At 39.3% G+C, this 15,816-nt stretch overlaps 1 protein-coding gene, 1 long non-coding RNA gene and 1 pseudogene across 5 annotated transcripts; 2 read left to right on the top strand and 1 right to left on the bottom strand.

Moving 5' to 3' along the window:
- The first annotated feature begins 16 nt into the window (after nucleotides 1–16).
- On the top strand, nucleotides 17–7,528 carry LOC113681185 (uncharacterized). The gene is made up of 9 exons (XM_027198254.2): nucleotides 17–57; nucleotides 462–482; nucleotides 1,252–1,321; nucleotides 2,237–2,316; nucleotides 2,775–2,806; nucleotides 3,402–3,569; nucleotides 3,898–4,665; nucleotides 5,258–5,591; nucleotides 6,016–7,528. The coding sequence occupies exons 1-9, from the start codon at nucleotides 32–34 to the stop codon at nucleotides 6,578–6,580; spliced, it is 2,064 nt and encodes a 687-aa protein (XP_027054055.2). The 5' UTR covers nucleotides 17–31; the 3' UTR covers nucleotides 6,581–7,528.
- On the bottom strand, nucleotides 7,356–15,561 carry LOC113681169 (dynein light chain Tctex-type 5 pseudogene; annotated as a pseudogene). Of its 2 annotated transcripts, none has more exons than XR_016180985.1 (2): nucleotides 15,178–15,561; nucleotides 7,356–9,277 (listed from the first exon to the last, which is right to left on the bottom strand). The product of XR_016180985.1 is annotated as a dynein light chain Tctex-type 5 pseudogene, transcript variant X1 (transcript). The 2 variants fall into 2 exon arrangements; XR_016180987.1 differs by having other exon boundaries at nucleotides 7,356–9,266.
- On the top strand, nucleotides 12,892–15,131 carry LOC149037154 (uncharacterized). Of its 2 annotated transcripts, none has more exons than XR_016180989.1 (3): nucleotides 12,892–13,129; nucleotides 13,221–13,307; nucleotides 14,166–15,131. It is a non-coding gene; the product is annotated as an uncharacterized LOC149037154 (long non-coding RNA). The 2 variants fall into 2 exon arrangements; XR_016180988.1 differs by having other exon boundaries at nucleotides 13,006–13,129; nucleotides 13,265–13,307; nucleotides 14,166–14,298.
- Nucleotides 15,562–15,816: the final 255 nt, after the last annotated feature.

Here is a 15,816-nt window from a genome sequence, read left to right as displayed (position 1 = left end):
GCGGGAAGAAAGACCGCGGGAGTTTTTAAAGATGGAGACTGCATCGGCTGCCGAGAGGTAAGCGTGATTGTAAAATCAACTTAGCGTCATTAACTGCTGGTCTAGAATGTATCATTTAGTCGATTACCAACTTATCTCTAACAACAGTTTTGTTAACGCTACAGTCATTAAAATCGATCGATGGCTGGCTGCAAAACGATTAATATGTTCGTTACGAAATCGCATCGATCGAGGACTTATAAACTTGGCTAATTAGTTCATAAATACAAGTCGGTATCCTGCGATTTCTCTCAGTTGGTGTTGCTATATTTTTTAAGTTGGCTGGTTCAATTTAGATTTCATGAAAACCCCGGAATTCTGACGGGTAGACGTCCATATTTTCGAGAAGATATTGAATTCATACAACTTACTTATCTTAGAAGGGTTTGATCACACTCACAGCTACTCTCTTTATCTTGCAGGAAGGCTAATGGATTTTGCAGGTAATATTTTTGGCTATTTTTTTTTTTTTGTAAATGCCAATGATTTCTCTCTCCTCTATGAGCTGTATTGAGAGTGTAACTCTAAACCCTTTTACACCTCAGTATCAGTTTGCATACTCGCTGTAGTTTTTCTATACATTTCTAAAGGTGCTGACAAGGAGAATTTGTTTAACGATCTCGAGATTTTTTGTTAATCATTTCCCTTCATTCTTGTGGCCTTAACGTGTGATTGGGAGGTGATTCTTTTAAGAGAAATATGATGCTAGTCACTCTTGGGAGTCGTGAAAATTTATTATTCAGTTGCTGTGAAATATAATTGATAGGTAAAAGTTCCTCACCCAGATTTTTGCCTAGTGGGAACGGCATTGAATTTAAGGTTTTAAAACATTCAAGTTTTTGATCATGGTTACAAATTGCTTAATTTTTTGGCTGAACTATCACAAGAAATGAAACAATGTTTACAAATGATTTTTAAACATCTTGATAACCCAATCTATCAGCCTTTTGATGCAATCTTCTTATCAGTTAATTCCACTACCCCTTATGAATTTCACTGACTGTTGTTTCCCTAGTCTTTCCATAGTCTTTTCAATTTTGTTTCTTCAGATGTTGAATGGGAATGGTTGATTATATTGAACTATTCATATTTGCAAAATGTAGTCTTTGATTTAAATTACTGGCCTTACTCTCAGATCCTAATTTCTTGTCTTCCTACAAATTGTGGAATGAGCTTGGACACTTATATCTCTGTTTCCAAATTATTCGTCAGATATTACATACGTGGAGAATGCAGGGAGGGTGATAACTGCAGGTTTTCACATGACAGCAAAGATGTCCCTGTAAGTATTACATAGTTATTGGATCATTAATTATTATTCTGAATTTAATATCTGTTGTGATTGATAAGTCAGATGCATGGACAAATTTAAACTGCTTTATACACTCACAAGTTTTGTAGTGCCCCTTAGACAATAACCTTGCAGGAAAATTGTTGCTCTCTCATCTAAGAAATCAAGATTTACTGTGCACTATTTCCTCCTGCATTTTTTCTTTTATTTTTTATATAACAGCTACTTTTCATATGTTAAGGAAAAATAGACACTTCACTTAGAAAAATTATCCACATTGACCAAACTTACCATAATGTTTTCAATGTTTGACAGCAGGCTGAAAGACAGGCAGGCTTTCATATTAACCATTCAACCCCTTAGAATGATTAACACCTAATTTCTCCTTACAATTTCAACCCTGAATGTCAAAAGAATTGAGGAAATGATCACCAACTAAAGAAGCTGTGGATTGTTTGGCAAATTCTCCTTGTTAGCAGCTTATGAAATTTATAGAGAACAGTATGGAGAAAATGAATACTGATGTTTGGGCATAAAGGGTTAGGCTATAATCTCCACAGAAAGTTGTTCAAATTTAAAGTCACCCTTGGCTAATGGAATCATATGTGCTCCCAGGACCCTTCTGGAAAGTGAAGACAATCTTGGAAGCTTTTCCTAGAGTTCTAAATTTTCTTCTTTGGAGCTTTTCTAGCTTTCATAGGTTTCTTTATCCGGAAGAAAATTAGATGCTGGTAACCCTTAGAGGTAAAGGGCTTAAGATGACCAAGGAAAATGTGTGCTTGTACCCTGATTGCTACCCAGGGATTTTTATTGTCATCATAACTTCCGTCATCTTTGAGCCAAAAAAGGCCTCCTTTCCAATTATTTTTACAAGTAAAAGTTTCAAAATGCTCTCTCTCTTGCAAGGTTTGCCACTATTACCAGGAAGGACGCTGCTTATTTGGAAAAAATTGTTGGTACAATCACCCTGATGAGCAACTTTTCATGTAAGTCAGTTTAAACTAAATGTCTAGATTTGAATGCATTGTTATTATCTCCTTTGATAGTTGAGTTTCGCAGGGAGATGCAGAGGCCTAAAAATTGGCAAATCGAACTCTGGGTTGTCAAGGGGGGAATTCTATGTTATGCTCATTTTTTACTGTCACAGAGTTTTTCTCCACTCAGGAGTATAGGTAGCTACTGGCAGGGTAGTCTTCTGCTGCTGTTAAAATCAAAGATAGCAGCTATAGTTTTCACCATGAGAATTCTGTGCAATTGTTTGCAAAAGTTAAGCCTGCTCTGTAGGCTAATTTAGTGTTCTGCAGACTCACTAATTGAGCCAAAATTTTTCTGTCTCCAAAGAAATTATGATAGTACCACCAAATTGGAGAAAGGTCAGGGAAGTTTAGTAGGGAGCATTGTTGATCATCATCTCATTAATGTATATTTAATTCTTTGTTTTAAGGCCTGCTGTTTATCCAGCCATAGCTGTTATTGGTGAGTGAAAGATAACATGTCTAGATTCACCCAAATTCAGAGATAGTTTACCCCTGAGAATTCAAATAACCCGATTTCAGTGATGTCTTCAACGACCTTTGGCAACCGCACAACTTATTCCAAGGCCCTCTCTTCTTTCCTCCCCTGGGGTTCCCGGAGTTGGGACAAATATAGACCCCTGGGACGATCTGGGTAACCGCGTAGCTAAAGAAGCCTAGGAACGAGGAACCAAACTCTTAATTTTGTGCCAAAGAAATCGTTTCTCTTTTGCTCAGCTGTTCTTTGTACAGACCTGTAAGAAATTTCATCACCAACGTTTAAGCTGACTTTCCAAAGCAAGTTGCATAAAAATTTCCTGCAACCGAAACTTGTTACACGCTATAAACAATGACAAGGAATAACTGAAATTTGTGAATCAATATGGAAGGTGGAGAAAAACTGGAAATTTCGGAATGAAACGCGTGGTAAGAAGTACTACTCAAAACGCAACATATTGTTTCAAGCAGGTTTCTTCGTAGATTGCGTTGTATCATCTTGTATACAGCATTTTAATCATTATAGAGTTGTTAGTTTAACTGAACGGTTCTCCCGTTAGAAGTGGGTGCCGTTGAAGCAGGAGGCAACCTTAACCTGCTGTTAGCTGCTGCTGTCGCCGGGGTACAAACAGACGATGATGACAGCAGCAGTGGTGGTGACCATGGGCGTGACCCTTTGACATTAGACGATGCTATGGAACTGTGGAACAGACTTAGAAGGAGACAAGGTCAGGAACGCGATGAATCCTTTTCAGGGCTCGATTGCCGGGGCCGGGATAAGCCTTTCAAAGTGTTTCTTTACGATAAACTGTATTAAACTCCTATTTTGTGTGGTTCTAACTGATGATCTATTGGAGGAGAGACGCGTAGATAATGTCACCATTAATTTATTATGTTAAACCAGACCGATGCGCTGCACGTGATTCCTTTTTGTGGTTATTAAGAAGTGATTAAACGACTTAACATGTCAATGTGTTATTGTAGGTCCCACTCCCCTCTCTTGCAAGTAAACTCGACCACAACCAGTTCTTAGTCAGTATCTTTATATCTTTTCAGCTCGTGAGCAATCAAGTGAAGCCGAGCAAATAGAAGAAGACAACGATGCATCAAGTAACGACTCCGACGCGTCTATCTGCTTAGAGAAACACATCCACGAGTTCTTTCACGAAATCCGAAACCACGACTTGAGTTTATGGGACATTGAAACGGTGTATAAGCTCATCTCTAATCTAGCTGAACTGTCTATCAAAGAATTTGACGAGTATAACATCGCATTGAGCTTAATCTTGGGAGAAACTGTCCGTCATTGGCGCCCGTCTGCCAGTAATACTGCAGAATTGTTCTTGAAGATATGTGAGAAGGACGGCGCAGATCTTTCCAGTTTAATTCTTACGCTGTGTAACGCGCCAGTTAGAGTCAAATTTCTAGAGACCCACATAGCATGTATTTTGACGGTCGCGCAAAGGACTTTCACCAAGGAGTGGTCCGCAGAGGCGATCGGGAAACTTCTTCAAGTTGTCGAAGACATTGGGTTTAATATTGATGCTACAGAGGTTTTTCATCGCATGGGAAAAGAACTAGGGGACCCTGAGTCATTAGGAAAGCTCGTTCGGGAATATCTCCTGGCAACAGGCGATAAAGATTCTTTCAATTGTAGGTGTAAGACGGCTGAATGTGAATGTACAGTTACAGTGGACGAAGGACTTGCTTACATCGTTTTCGCAGGACTGGAGAGGAAGATGAATTGGGACGACGAAAAGAAATTAGCGTTCTTCAGGAGTGCCACAGATACGTTATGGGCGCCTGATGTTTTGAACGAATTAGGTAACTTTATTGACTTTGTAAGTGACTTTAAGGCGGTTTTACTAGCTTGTCAGCAGCTCTTGCATTTTTGGTTATTAGCGCTCCAGGACTCGCTTATCATACTTCACTTCACTCTACTGCTCGTTTCCTTTCATTTCGCACTTTTGTTGGCGTTTGCTTTGGTTGGTGATCAAATGCTTTGGTTGGTGATCAAATGCTTTGGTTGGTGATCAAATGCTTTGGTTGGTGATCAAATGCTTTGGTTGGTGATCAAATGCTTTGGTTGGTGATCAAATGCTTTGGTTGGTGATCAAATGCTTTGGTTGGTGATCAAATGCTTTGGTTGGTGATCAAATGCTATGCTTTGACTTACCCTTCGTCCGAAAACTGCTACTAAATATGGCCTCTTAAGGAGTGATGGAAATGTCTGATGTTTGCTGTGAATCGTTTGGGAGAATTTGCACATAGTGTTGTTTTCGAGTTGTTTCAATTCTTTGAAAGTCAGATATTTTGTCTTGAAGTAAAGAAATTCCCCACAAACATAAAAAAAACGCAATTAAATTAAATAACATGCAGTTTTTCTAAAAATTTTAAATTCCATCTTCTATACAAGGTGAACTTTTCAGTATAAAGGATCCCATGAACGTTTGCCAACCTCGAGTAGACAAACGCTTCAACTGGAATGCGAAGGAGTTTGTGAAGGCTGAAGAGCGCGCTGCTACAGAGAGACCGTACACGAAACCAAACAACCCAAGAAAATATCAGTGCAAAGGAGCAAGATGCTCAAACCAGCCCAAGAAAGGCTGCGAATTTGAAATGTGTGGACGGTGTTGTAAAAAGATCGCCGAGGCATGTTCTGTCCACGATGATGCGTTTAGTGTATTTGAGCCCCCAGTTTTTGAACGGAATTTAAGCTTCTACATGATTGAACCCAAAGTTTTCTTCAGGTTTGTATCCAAAGGAGTTGGTTGTTCATTTGAAAGCTCAAACCATATGCTGAACAATTCAGATAAAAACTTAAACTAATCACGACTTTCTCTGCATGTCACGTGGTGTATTTGTTTTCACGTTGTACTCTCATTGGTTCCCATTTTCTTCTTTGTTTTGATTGGCCATCGTGATTGTTACTTGGCTCTTGGTTTTACAACTTAGATCGAAATATTCTCTAACGTACAACACAAGCATAGTAAGGGTAGCTCAAAAAAAATTATGGATCGCGTAGAGGTCTTGAAAGATTAGCAAGCACAACTTTTTAACGCACTGATTTCCTCTTCCAGCCTCATCCAACTACCTATGAGGCTCACAAATGATCGGCGGTATTATTTAATTTGATAAGAATTTTTTTTGCAATTGTTTGTCGAATATGTTTAGTTCTAGGGATGACCTGGATGATATCAGCGGTATTCCTACACCATTCCGAAGTGTTACATTTGGTTCAGAGTTTTCTGTGCGGGATGATGACGTCATAAAAGCCGTGGACCTCTGCAAGGACAATTTAGTGGTACTGGAGCTTGGATCCTCAGACACAGGGACTGGCGTATGGTTGTCAGATGTGGCCGTGCACCACATTGCCAGCAACTGTCCCAATCTGCGCAAACTCCGTTTGGAGTCCGTCACTGGTGCTACCGATGCCGCGGTAACTGACGTCATGTACAGGTGCCCGTTAATGGAAGAACTAGAAGTCAGTGGTCATGACCGCAGTTCGGGTTCCCTGACGGATGAATGTATCAAGCGTTTATTTGACATGAGCGTGTTGCCAAACTTGAAGGGATTGATCATCACTGATCAAATGCGCGTGCGCCATGATGTGGTGTATCGACTGCGCAGGCGTCGACCCAAGCTGAAAATCATCGCTGGCGACACTGACAGCGACAGCATGGCGCATTCTATGGTGCTTGGAATGATGGGGATGTGTTATGGGGACGGGCTATATTAACAGCAGCGATGATATTCGTTTCCTCGGTGCGGGGGTGTTGATGCAATAGCTGCGTCCACGGATGAACAGAACAAGATTTCCTAGTAAATCAAGTTTTTGTCAAGATCTTGAATCAGAGATCCGAAAAAGTGTCTCCAAATGCTTTGTTTGAGTTGAAAAGCCCTGGCTTAATGCAAGCCAATGAGATGCATCATTGTGTGACGTTTTTTTTTAGTGTAATCAGTGTTGTTTACCATGAGTTATGATTTTGAGAATTATGTTGTTGGAGTGACAAAATGATATTAGTAATTGAATGGAAAGAAAACTTCAGAATTAGTGTTTATCATACTGAACCTGTAAATTATGATCAACAAATACTGGATATGTAGTAAGAGTTCAAATAATTATAAATTTATTATTTAATTAGTATATTTGATATTATATTAGAGTGGCTTAGATTAATACTAGGGCTTAATTTAAGTACAGTAAGTGTGATTTTGTCATGGAGAACTTGAAAGGACATCCACGTTAGGAATTTTCTCTCCAAAGTATTTCAATAGTGTTATATGTTTGTGTTCTGGCTGGCCCAGACAATAAAATGACCGCTGTAACCCTTTACTCATCAGTATGTATATTCTCCATACTGTTCTCCATACACTCCTAAGATCTTTGCAAGGAGAATTTGCTTAATAATCAAGAGCTTCTTTTATTGCTGATCATTTCCTTTATTTTTGTGACCTTGATGTTTAATTCAGGGATGATATTGTAAGGAGAAATTGGATGCTAGTCACTCTTAGGTGTCAAAAGGTTTAATGATACTTATGCCTATTGAGGAGTCCTGAGCATATAACGAAGCACCTTGTTACTTCCTGTGCGACCTATACCACAAATGAAAATGTCAAATGCACTCGTTCCCCTTTGTCATCCTCTAAACTTAGAAAATAAATCAATTGAAGGATTTACAACAAAGCCTTAAAAATTATGTTGAAAAGTTTTACATAACCAGTTAGCCTATGTAGGGGCCAGCACATATTGTCTCAGATCTGAGGGAATTTACACCTTTGATTGTTAATGTTCGCAGATAAAAGGTAGTAACCATTTTTACCTGTTCCACATATTTTTCACAGTTTTTGTCAATGCTTGCATTATTATCATCAAAACGGTGCCCTGCAGGTATTATAGGCGTTAAGAATCTAGAGTCTCTTTCTTAGTTGGAAACTGGGATAGTTATGAAATATGGCCAGTACTTTTAGAAAAATTCCACGCCGGCAGGGAGGAGTAGCCGGAGGTCCTTTTTGCAGAAGGGTACTTCACGACGTTTCTTTGAGGTTCAGTTCTTTCGGTTTTCTACCCTTCTTCCGTTAATGGCACCTTGCAAGAAGTCTTTCAGAGGATGCAAATGTAATTATTTAAGGTGTCGTGCGATTTCTCCGCCATCACCGGATGGAGAATCATACCATTTGGCAAGTGCCTTTACTCTGTAAATTCCTTGCAATCCATGAGTTTTTCGTCAAGTGAAGCCTTATCTGCTAACAACTTAATAAATCGCTCAATAAAAAAGCCACATTTTTCAATAAACTGTACATTTAATGTAGGCACTTCAATTTAAGGGGGTACTTTCCTCAAGAAGATGACAACTTTCAAGGGTCATTACAAAGTGAAATCGAAATGGGTATTTTGAAAATAACTCTATGAATAAATTACACCGCAAGTAATTCATTGCAATGAAGTATTCGTAGAAAATTTAAATTGAAACTTATAGAAGCCGAACGAGTATTCAAGTAAGATGATCCTAAACTTTAAACGAATTTTTACTTACAACCATTGTAGCGAAGTTGTGTACATTCAAATTAACCTAACTTTATCGGGTTTTAAATGATATAAACGCTTCTATTTTCTTTTGAATCGAACGATTCAATATACAAAAAATAAAGTTTCTTATCATTAAGTTAACGCTACCTTTTCCTTCGCTTTATTCTTGATAAATTCCATAGACTACCGCAACAGCGAATATTTCTGAATTTGTAAACACTGCATCTACCCACGAATCGTGTTTTTCATCCCACAGAAAGCGGCTAGCAATTCTAACGTCTTGGCCCTTTATCTGCCCGATGCTCACATTGGAAATTATCTTGAAGCGCGTAAATCCCAGAAGCTTAACTCTCTCACAGATTGTGTGAGAAAGAGATTTGCTCAAAGCACGACATTTGATGGCATCGTACTTCACATCCTTCAACGAAGACGACAGCATTTCGTCCAGGATTTCTTTCACTTCGCCGATGTGAAATCGCTTGTCTGGCTCCATTTTGAAGGTGTTTTCAAAGGTGACTTTTTGATGAAGTGTGTGTAAATGGCTCGGTACAATGCTGGGGATGGAAACGATGCTGGATCCACGGTCTCGTTGAACTGGAAACCCAACCTCGAACAGACTTGAACGTCTGGCTCTTTGAGCCGAAACCGCGGGCTTCACCGGGACGCTTTCCGTTTCCAACGTGGAATCTCCTTTTTCAGACATCAATGCAGCACGTATCGTACAAACAGGCTTGAAAGTAAAGTGTATTGCCCCTTTGAGACCAGTCAAGTTGAGATCAAAGTGCTCTCCCTCCTTCTTGATAATTTCACGTTTCACTTCTCTTGCTGATGATTTAGTCACGTGACCTCAGAAACGCGTCATCGCTCGGGTAGTTTCCATGCTTCTGGCCGGGTCCTAGCAAGAAACTAGGAAATAATAATATTAAACTGTGGTAGTGTTTTCATCGGTGGATAAGACTTCATCTTAGGAATTCGTTAGGGAGCACTTGATACCCAATGTCAGGAAGGGAACAGCTGCAAGTATTTCGGAGAAATAAAAACAAAAAAAATCTTGGTCAAGTAGAGGGTGACACCGTGGAAACGGCTTGCCACCCTTAGAGAGACGACCCTTGTAACAGCAATTCACTATCCCCTAATTATGTACCAGGTGGGTTTTGAGCTAAATTGTATACTGAAAACCCATCTTTTAAGAACATGTCATTATTTATCGCCTGAGTGGGGTGGGGCTTTGTCGGAAGATTTTTTGGGGGATTGCATTATCCAACAAAAAGGTAATGAGAATACTCAGACTTATCAGGGAGAAGTTGTCATCTTAATCTTACACCAAATTCTCGTAACTGATTTCCAAAGAAATGTGTAGCAGCTCGCGGGAGAATCAAAATATCAGATTTCGGGAGTTAAAGGCTTTAAGGGGGACTAAAGAAAATTAAGAGAGTGTCTCTGTAAGAGCGGTCCAGTCGATTTTGCTTGAGACACGGATTTCGCTCGTTTCTCGTGTGTTGTAAGACATTCATGTACCTATACTAAAACCACAATCAGTTTGATCGGATCTCTTTATTTTTCAGAGTTTTACGGAAATTAAATTTCACTCGAGCGAAGGCTTGTCGTGACACTTTTCAAGACTTTAATTTCATACAACTTTAGAGGACAATTTACAAAAACTACGGAACTCAGCAAAAAACAAATACCACAGCCAGGTATATTAACTCTATCTTATCTATCAAGGTGACTTTCGTAAACATCACGTGTCAATCAAGGAAACAGGAAGACTTGAATGATACCTTATCGGTTCGCCTAAATCAAACACGCCAAAACCGATCAAATTCAAGGTAAATTTTTGAAAAAGTGAGGCGTTCTTAACTGATCCAACTAACATAGCTAGGAAGTAGGTGCCATAGAAAAGATAACTACAGAAAAAAACTTCGCGGTCCGACCTTTACGAGAACTTTATAACTCCGTGAACTTACCTAATTTTCGGTAATCTCCAAGTTTGGCCGCCATTTTGAGGGACTTGTCAACAAGGAGCGCAACCGATATAAATCAAGCAGGTAAATCTAAAACCGTCAGAAATACATACGAAAGCAATTCAAATGAACTTTTCTTTCAATTCAAGCGGCAAAATTTGAAATTGTTCGTTAAACTTACAATCCTCATGTGACCATTTCTTTCAACAATTCAAACACTACAACTAGTGTTCGAATTCCCCTCGTCGATTCCACCGCAAGAAATAACCTGTGCCACCCAAGCTTCGACTCGAATATGAAGTACGAATCAAGTAACATAACTGCTTCATCTTCGCGGCAATATCACGCTGGTATTTTGATTTTCCGATCGACAAGAACGGTGATCAGGAATAGATCGGTTTGTTTACCTCGTAAACGTAACCGATGACCAGCCGCTAAGTGAAAACAGCATAGCGCGGGTTGGGGTGGTTGGCGGGCTTATCGTCATAAGATATTCGAATGCATGCTCAAAAAGCTTTAGGACTATCAGTCTAAACAGTGAAGGCATGCTTCGAAGTACAGACAATTTTTATTTTATTCTCATAACTTTCTCCTTTACATTAGAACTGGTATTAATTAATAGAGTTATCAATATATTTTTAACCGGGTACCCATATAACCTTTTTGCTTGTCATCAGTAGTATAAAATAAAATGTCTTTTCCACCAGAACCTTTTATTTATGCCCCATTGCACGGAATGAACACTATACTTAGAATGTTTGCTCTAAGTAATTTTTTTCTGTTCCCACGAATGTATGCAAAGTGAGAGATTTGATTCATTCCGCTGACACGTTCTTTTAAGTTATGGCGCGTGCAGGTTTTTTCTATCCAAAGTTGCGCGTGCATCACACCGGAATTGAAAATTCGTCGTAAAATCGCACGAACCTTAGAATGAGTTTAGGCAACTTTGACTTCTGGCGAGATTAAGAGGATGGTTCAAAGGACCCCTTGAGATTTTTTTCAGGACTATAACTGAGAATTGTTAATAACTATGATAATCGTCATCATTAGCGGACGGTGCTTTTTGCCCATGCGATGCCTATAGCAAATCCACATTTTTTTGTTTATCCTCCTGAGCGAGGTGAAATAGGCCAATCCTTGCCAAGATTAGCTCATTTTCACTTAAAAACCTCTTTAAACAGGTGGCAGCTTATCAAATGATGTTTTACTTCGTCATTGCATTCAGACAGTCGTACCAAACCACTTAAGCCACACGATGAACCAAAGTTTTTTCCATCTTTCCTATTCAAAAAGCAGTCCTGAGACATAATAAACGTCTCGCTTGTGAACGACTTCTATCTGTACTTGTAATTGTTTCCAACGCGATACAAGTTCGGGAGATCTAAAGGAACTCATTACAACTTTGTATATTCGATATGATTTCAATTTCCGCGTCAAAGGAGAAGCCTACTGTAATTCGTGAGTGGTCAGTGGTTACGCTCGTGAGGTAAAGAATGGGTTTGTGACTTTTTCATTCAATTGAAAGACTCGCGTCACTCTTATAAAATGGTTGAACGGAATACAGACTTCGAGTAGTCTCTTATTTTTCTTAAAGATAGTGAGGTCACGCGTATCCTGTGAGCATGGTGAATCCGCGAGACGCGAGACTCGTATCTCGCGTCTTCGCCGCTCCACGCTCTCAGAGTTGGCAAAGACAAGACACGTTATTTCCGGTGCAATACAAGAGGTTCAATGGTTATCTCGATTATCTAAACACATTTATTTACGTGGTAAAGATTTGTTTTTAAATCTATGAACTGATGCTAGTCCTATTTGGAACGAAGTGTATTTGTATAGGAAATCGTATGAACGCGAGTGCATTTCGTGATTTATGGGCACGAGTGATGTTTTGAAAGTTCTCAAAATTGCACGAGCCGTAGGCGAGTGCAATTTGAGAACTTTCAAAACATCACGAGTGACCATAAATCACGAAATGCACGAGCAGGTTCATACGATTTTTTATTTATTAAATTCTCGACAAAATTACTCCAACATTTTATCGAGTTGTTCGTGCTCGTATTCTTCCATTTTTGGGTTTACTTTTCGTTGAGTCGCCCATGTTTGCCAGACATTTAACCAGGTCTGTGTAGCTTTCAACGTGTTTTTGTTTTTCGCATTTTCTTTAAGTTGCTCAACGATGTTTTGGTTTGACAAAGCAAACCGGCTGTCAGCCATTTTTTTATAATTTGGTGTTCAAATTTGGCGCTTCCCCGGTGTTTCCATGGCAACTTCTCCGTATTGCACTCTATAACCTCTATTGCACTCTATAACCTATTTATGCATTCATCATTGACCAATCAGAAACGCAATATTTTGTTGAGTATATAATAAGAAATAAAAAAGAATACTAAGTAAAACAAAAGTTGTCTGCAACACGAAGTATGCCTTCGCATTAAGACTGAGAATCCTAATGTTTATCGAATGTTCCCAAAAACCTTCTGATAATCTGCCTGCATCCACCCCTCACCCCGCCTCTCGCCACTGAACCGTACTGTTTTCACTCAGCAGCTGGTCAGCGGTCACGTTTACGAGGTTAACAAACCGATCGATTCTTGATCACTGTTCTTGTCAATCGGAAAATCAAAATACCAGCGTGATATTGCCGCGAAGATGAAGCAGTTATGTTATTTGATTCGTACTTCACATTCGAGTCGAAGCTTGGGTGGCACAGGTTATTTCTTGCGGTGGAATCGACGAGGGGAATTCAGAAAGTTGTAGTGTTTGTATTGTTGGAATAAATGGTCGCATGGGGATGGTAAGTTTAACAAACAATTTCAAATTTTGCCGCTTGAATTGAAAGAAAAGTTCATTTGAATTGCTTTCGTATGTATTTCTGACGGTTTTAGATTAACCTGCTTAATTTATATCGGTTACGCTTCATGTTGACAAGTCCCTCAAAATGGCGGCCAAACTTGGAGATTGCCGAAAATTAGGTAAGTTCACGGAGTTATAAAGTTCTCGTAAAGGTCGGGCCGCAAAGTTTTTTTCTGTAGTTATCTTTTCTATGGCACCTACTTCCTAGCTATGTTAGTTGGATCAGTTAAGAACGCCTCACTTTTTCAAAAATTTACCTTGAATTTGATCGGTTTTGGCGTGTTTGATTTAGGCGAACCGATAAGGTGTCATTCAAGTCTTCCTGTTTCCTTGATTGACACGTGATGTTTACGAAAGTCGCCTCGATAGATAAGATAGAGTTAATATACATGGCTGTGGTATTTGTTTTTTGCTGAGTTCCGTAGTTTTTTGTAAATTGTCCTCTAAAGTTGTATGAAATTAAAGTCTTGAAAAGTGTTACAACAAGCCTTCGCTCGAGTGAAATTTAATTTCCGTAAAACTCTGAAAAATAAAGAGATCCGATCAAACTGATTGTGGTTTTAGTATAGGTACATGAATGTCTTACAACACACGAGAAACGATCGAAATCCGTGTCTCAAGCAAAATCGACCGGACCGCTCTTACAGAGACACTCTCTTAACTGCACATGAGGGGGATGATTAAGAATACTACCTCCTCCTCCTCCCCCCCCCCCCCCCAATTAATTGTCCATTTCCTTGGAAATCGTTTCAGGGCCTGGTAAAGAGAGCAGCGATATAAGATCGTCTCGCGTGGCACTGGTGCCCAACATCAGTTGCTTTCAACTGAAATAATCCATTTAAGATCATGTTTTTTTTAGTGGTAATCTTCTGCCAATGTTTCCGCCCTGTGACCGAAGCTACATCTCAGTGTCGTGTTATAGAAAATCGATGAATCATGATTAAATGTTTCCTTCTTCTCAAATTATATTCTCTTAGAGAGACTCATATTTGTGCCAACTAGTGGAACAGAGGTCTCGCCGAAGGCATTGGCACCAGCAACAAGAACTGATGGCAAAGTTTAGAAAATACTAAATGGATATTGCTGCTTTTGACAGCACTTCACTGTTGATAATGGCCACACATGCACGCGAAAAGAGGCAACGGAGAGAAATGCTCTTAAGAATGCACGTAAGATTGATATTAATTGAGAAAAAAGCGTTTGGGCAACGACAGCGATTGTAATTTATCAATTCTGACAAGAAACCTTTCCTCTGAACACCCACTTTGATACTCGAGCGACGCAACGGAAGAAGTGTATGTTGCTATTCATATTGTAAATACAGGATTTGAGCTTAATCCGTGCCACGAAACACTCAGCAATCGTGACAGCTGAGCTAAAATATGCCTAAATGTTTATTATCCGCAGTAAATTTGTTTTGAGTAAACAGAGTTTAGACTACCGTGCTGAAATATAGGTGAATTCGTGGTAAAAGAAAAATTATTTTGCCAGCCCCCAGGCTGAGAGTGTTCAACTTGAAAATTTAGTAAAATATTTCTCTTACAAGCACGCACCGTTCAGGTTGTCTTAATGTTGGCTGTTGAGATAAGGAAACTTTCGAAGTAATTAAGGTAATGATTTTTGAACACATGCAAAGGAAAACGTGAAGAAATAGTTGAGACTTCATCGTCAAATGTTAGTCGGTTTATCGTCGATACGCATCAGTCATACAATCGCGAGGAACGAACAGAAATTTGGTACAAAGTGTACCATCGCTATAGGTTGTTGTTTAGCGAGTCCGTAGCCACTAAGACAAAAAATATATAAGGACGTACTCTACAAAGTATAGCTAGTGAAATGATTTTTGCAGTATATGAATCTCCTGACGTATAGGAGAAGACACAAAGAATTTACGAATCTGTGTTCATGCACTGTTTATAAAGTGTTTACAGTGTGATCACAAATGGGGGTGTGTGCAATGTATAGCATGCTTCAAGCAGTTTGACTAACCTGCGACGGCAGTATATGAAAATCAGCTCACTGAGGTGACAAAGGAAGATAAAACATTCATTCTTCTCTTTGCTTTCAATGTGGAAGTGGTCACGAATTATCTCAGATGTTTTCGTCGTTAATGGTCCAACCTTTAGTGTGTGTTTTCGTTTCTGCTTTACGTGTGACCTCTGTCGTCAAGATAAGAAATCTGAGAAGCCTTGAGCTAATACTATAGTCGCCGTAACCCGTCGTAAACAGTTTGTCACGCAAATGTGAATAGTCCAAATACTTCCTTGTAATAATAATTAGAGGGAGACATTAGGCCTATGCCCGATTATTTAGCGTTTCTTGAAGGTCTATACTGAAGCGAAATGAGATATCGCCATAATTTCACACCAGTGCAAAGGAAAAAAATATTTAGAGTAATAACTTGACCCCTCCCCCAGTTCCACCCACGACATTCCCAATTGGCTAAGACTGACGGCGATAAACAAATAACAAATGTTATTGAACTGTATTATATTTCATTTATCAAAGGTTGGGAATAATCCATACTGCTCTCGAGACATTTCCTGACAAGGAGAGTTTGTTTAAAATTCAAGAGCCTCTTTAGTTGGTGATCATTTCCTATATTCTCATGACCTTAATGTGTGATTT

The sequence above is a fragment of the Pocillopora damicornis genome, chromosome 11 (genome assembly GCF_964200805.1).
Source record: "Pocillopora damicornis chromosome 11, jaPocDami1.2, whole genome shotgun sequence".
Lineage (NCBI taxonomy): Eukaryota > Metazoa > Cnidaria > Anthozoa > Scleractinia > Pocilloporidae > Pocillopora > Pocillopora damicornis.
Note: the sequence above shows the minus strand (reverse complement) of the source record. Positions and strands in the feature narration are given on the sequence as shown.

Coding starts and splice junctions, on each gene's coding strand:
- LOC113681185 (XM_027198254.2), top strand. CDS start 32: ATGGAGACTGCATCGGCTGCCGAGAG. Junction 3,570..3,897: donor CAGACTTAGAAGGAGACAAG/GTCAGGAACGCG, acceptor ATATCTTTTCAG/CTCGTGAGCAATCAAGTGAA. Junction 5,592..6,015: donor GAACCCAAAGTTTTCTTCAG/GTTTGTATCCAA, acceptor GAATATGTTTAG/TTCTAGGGATGACCTGGATG.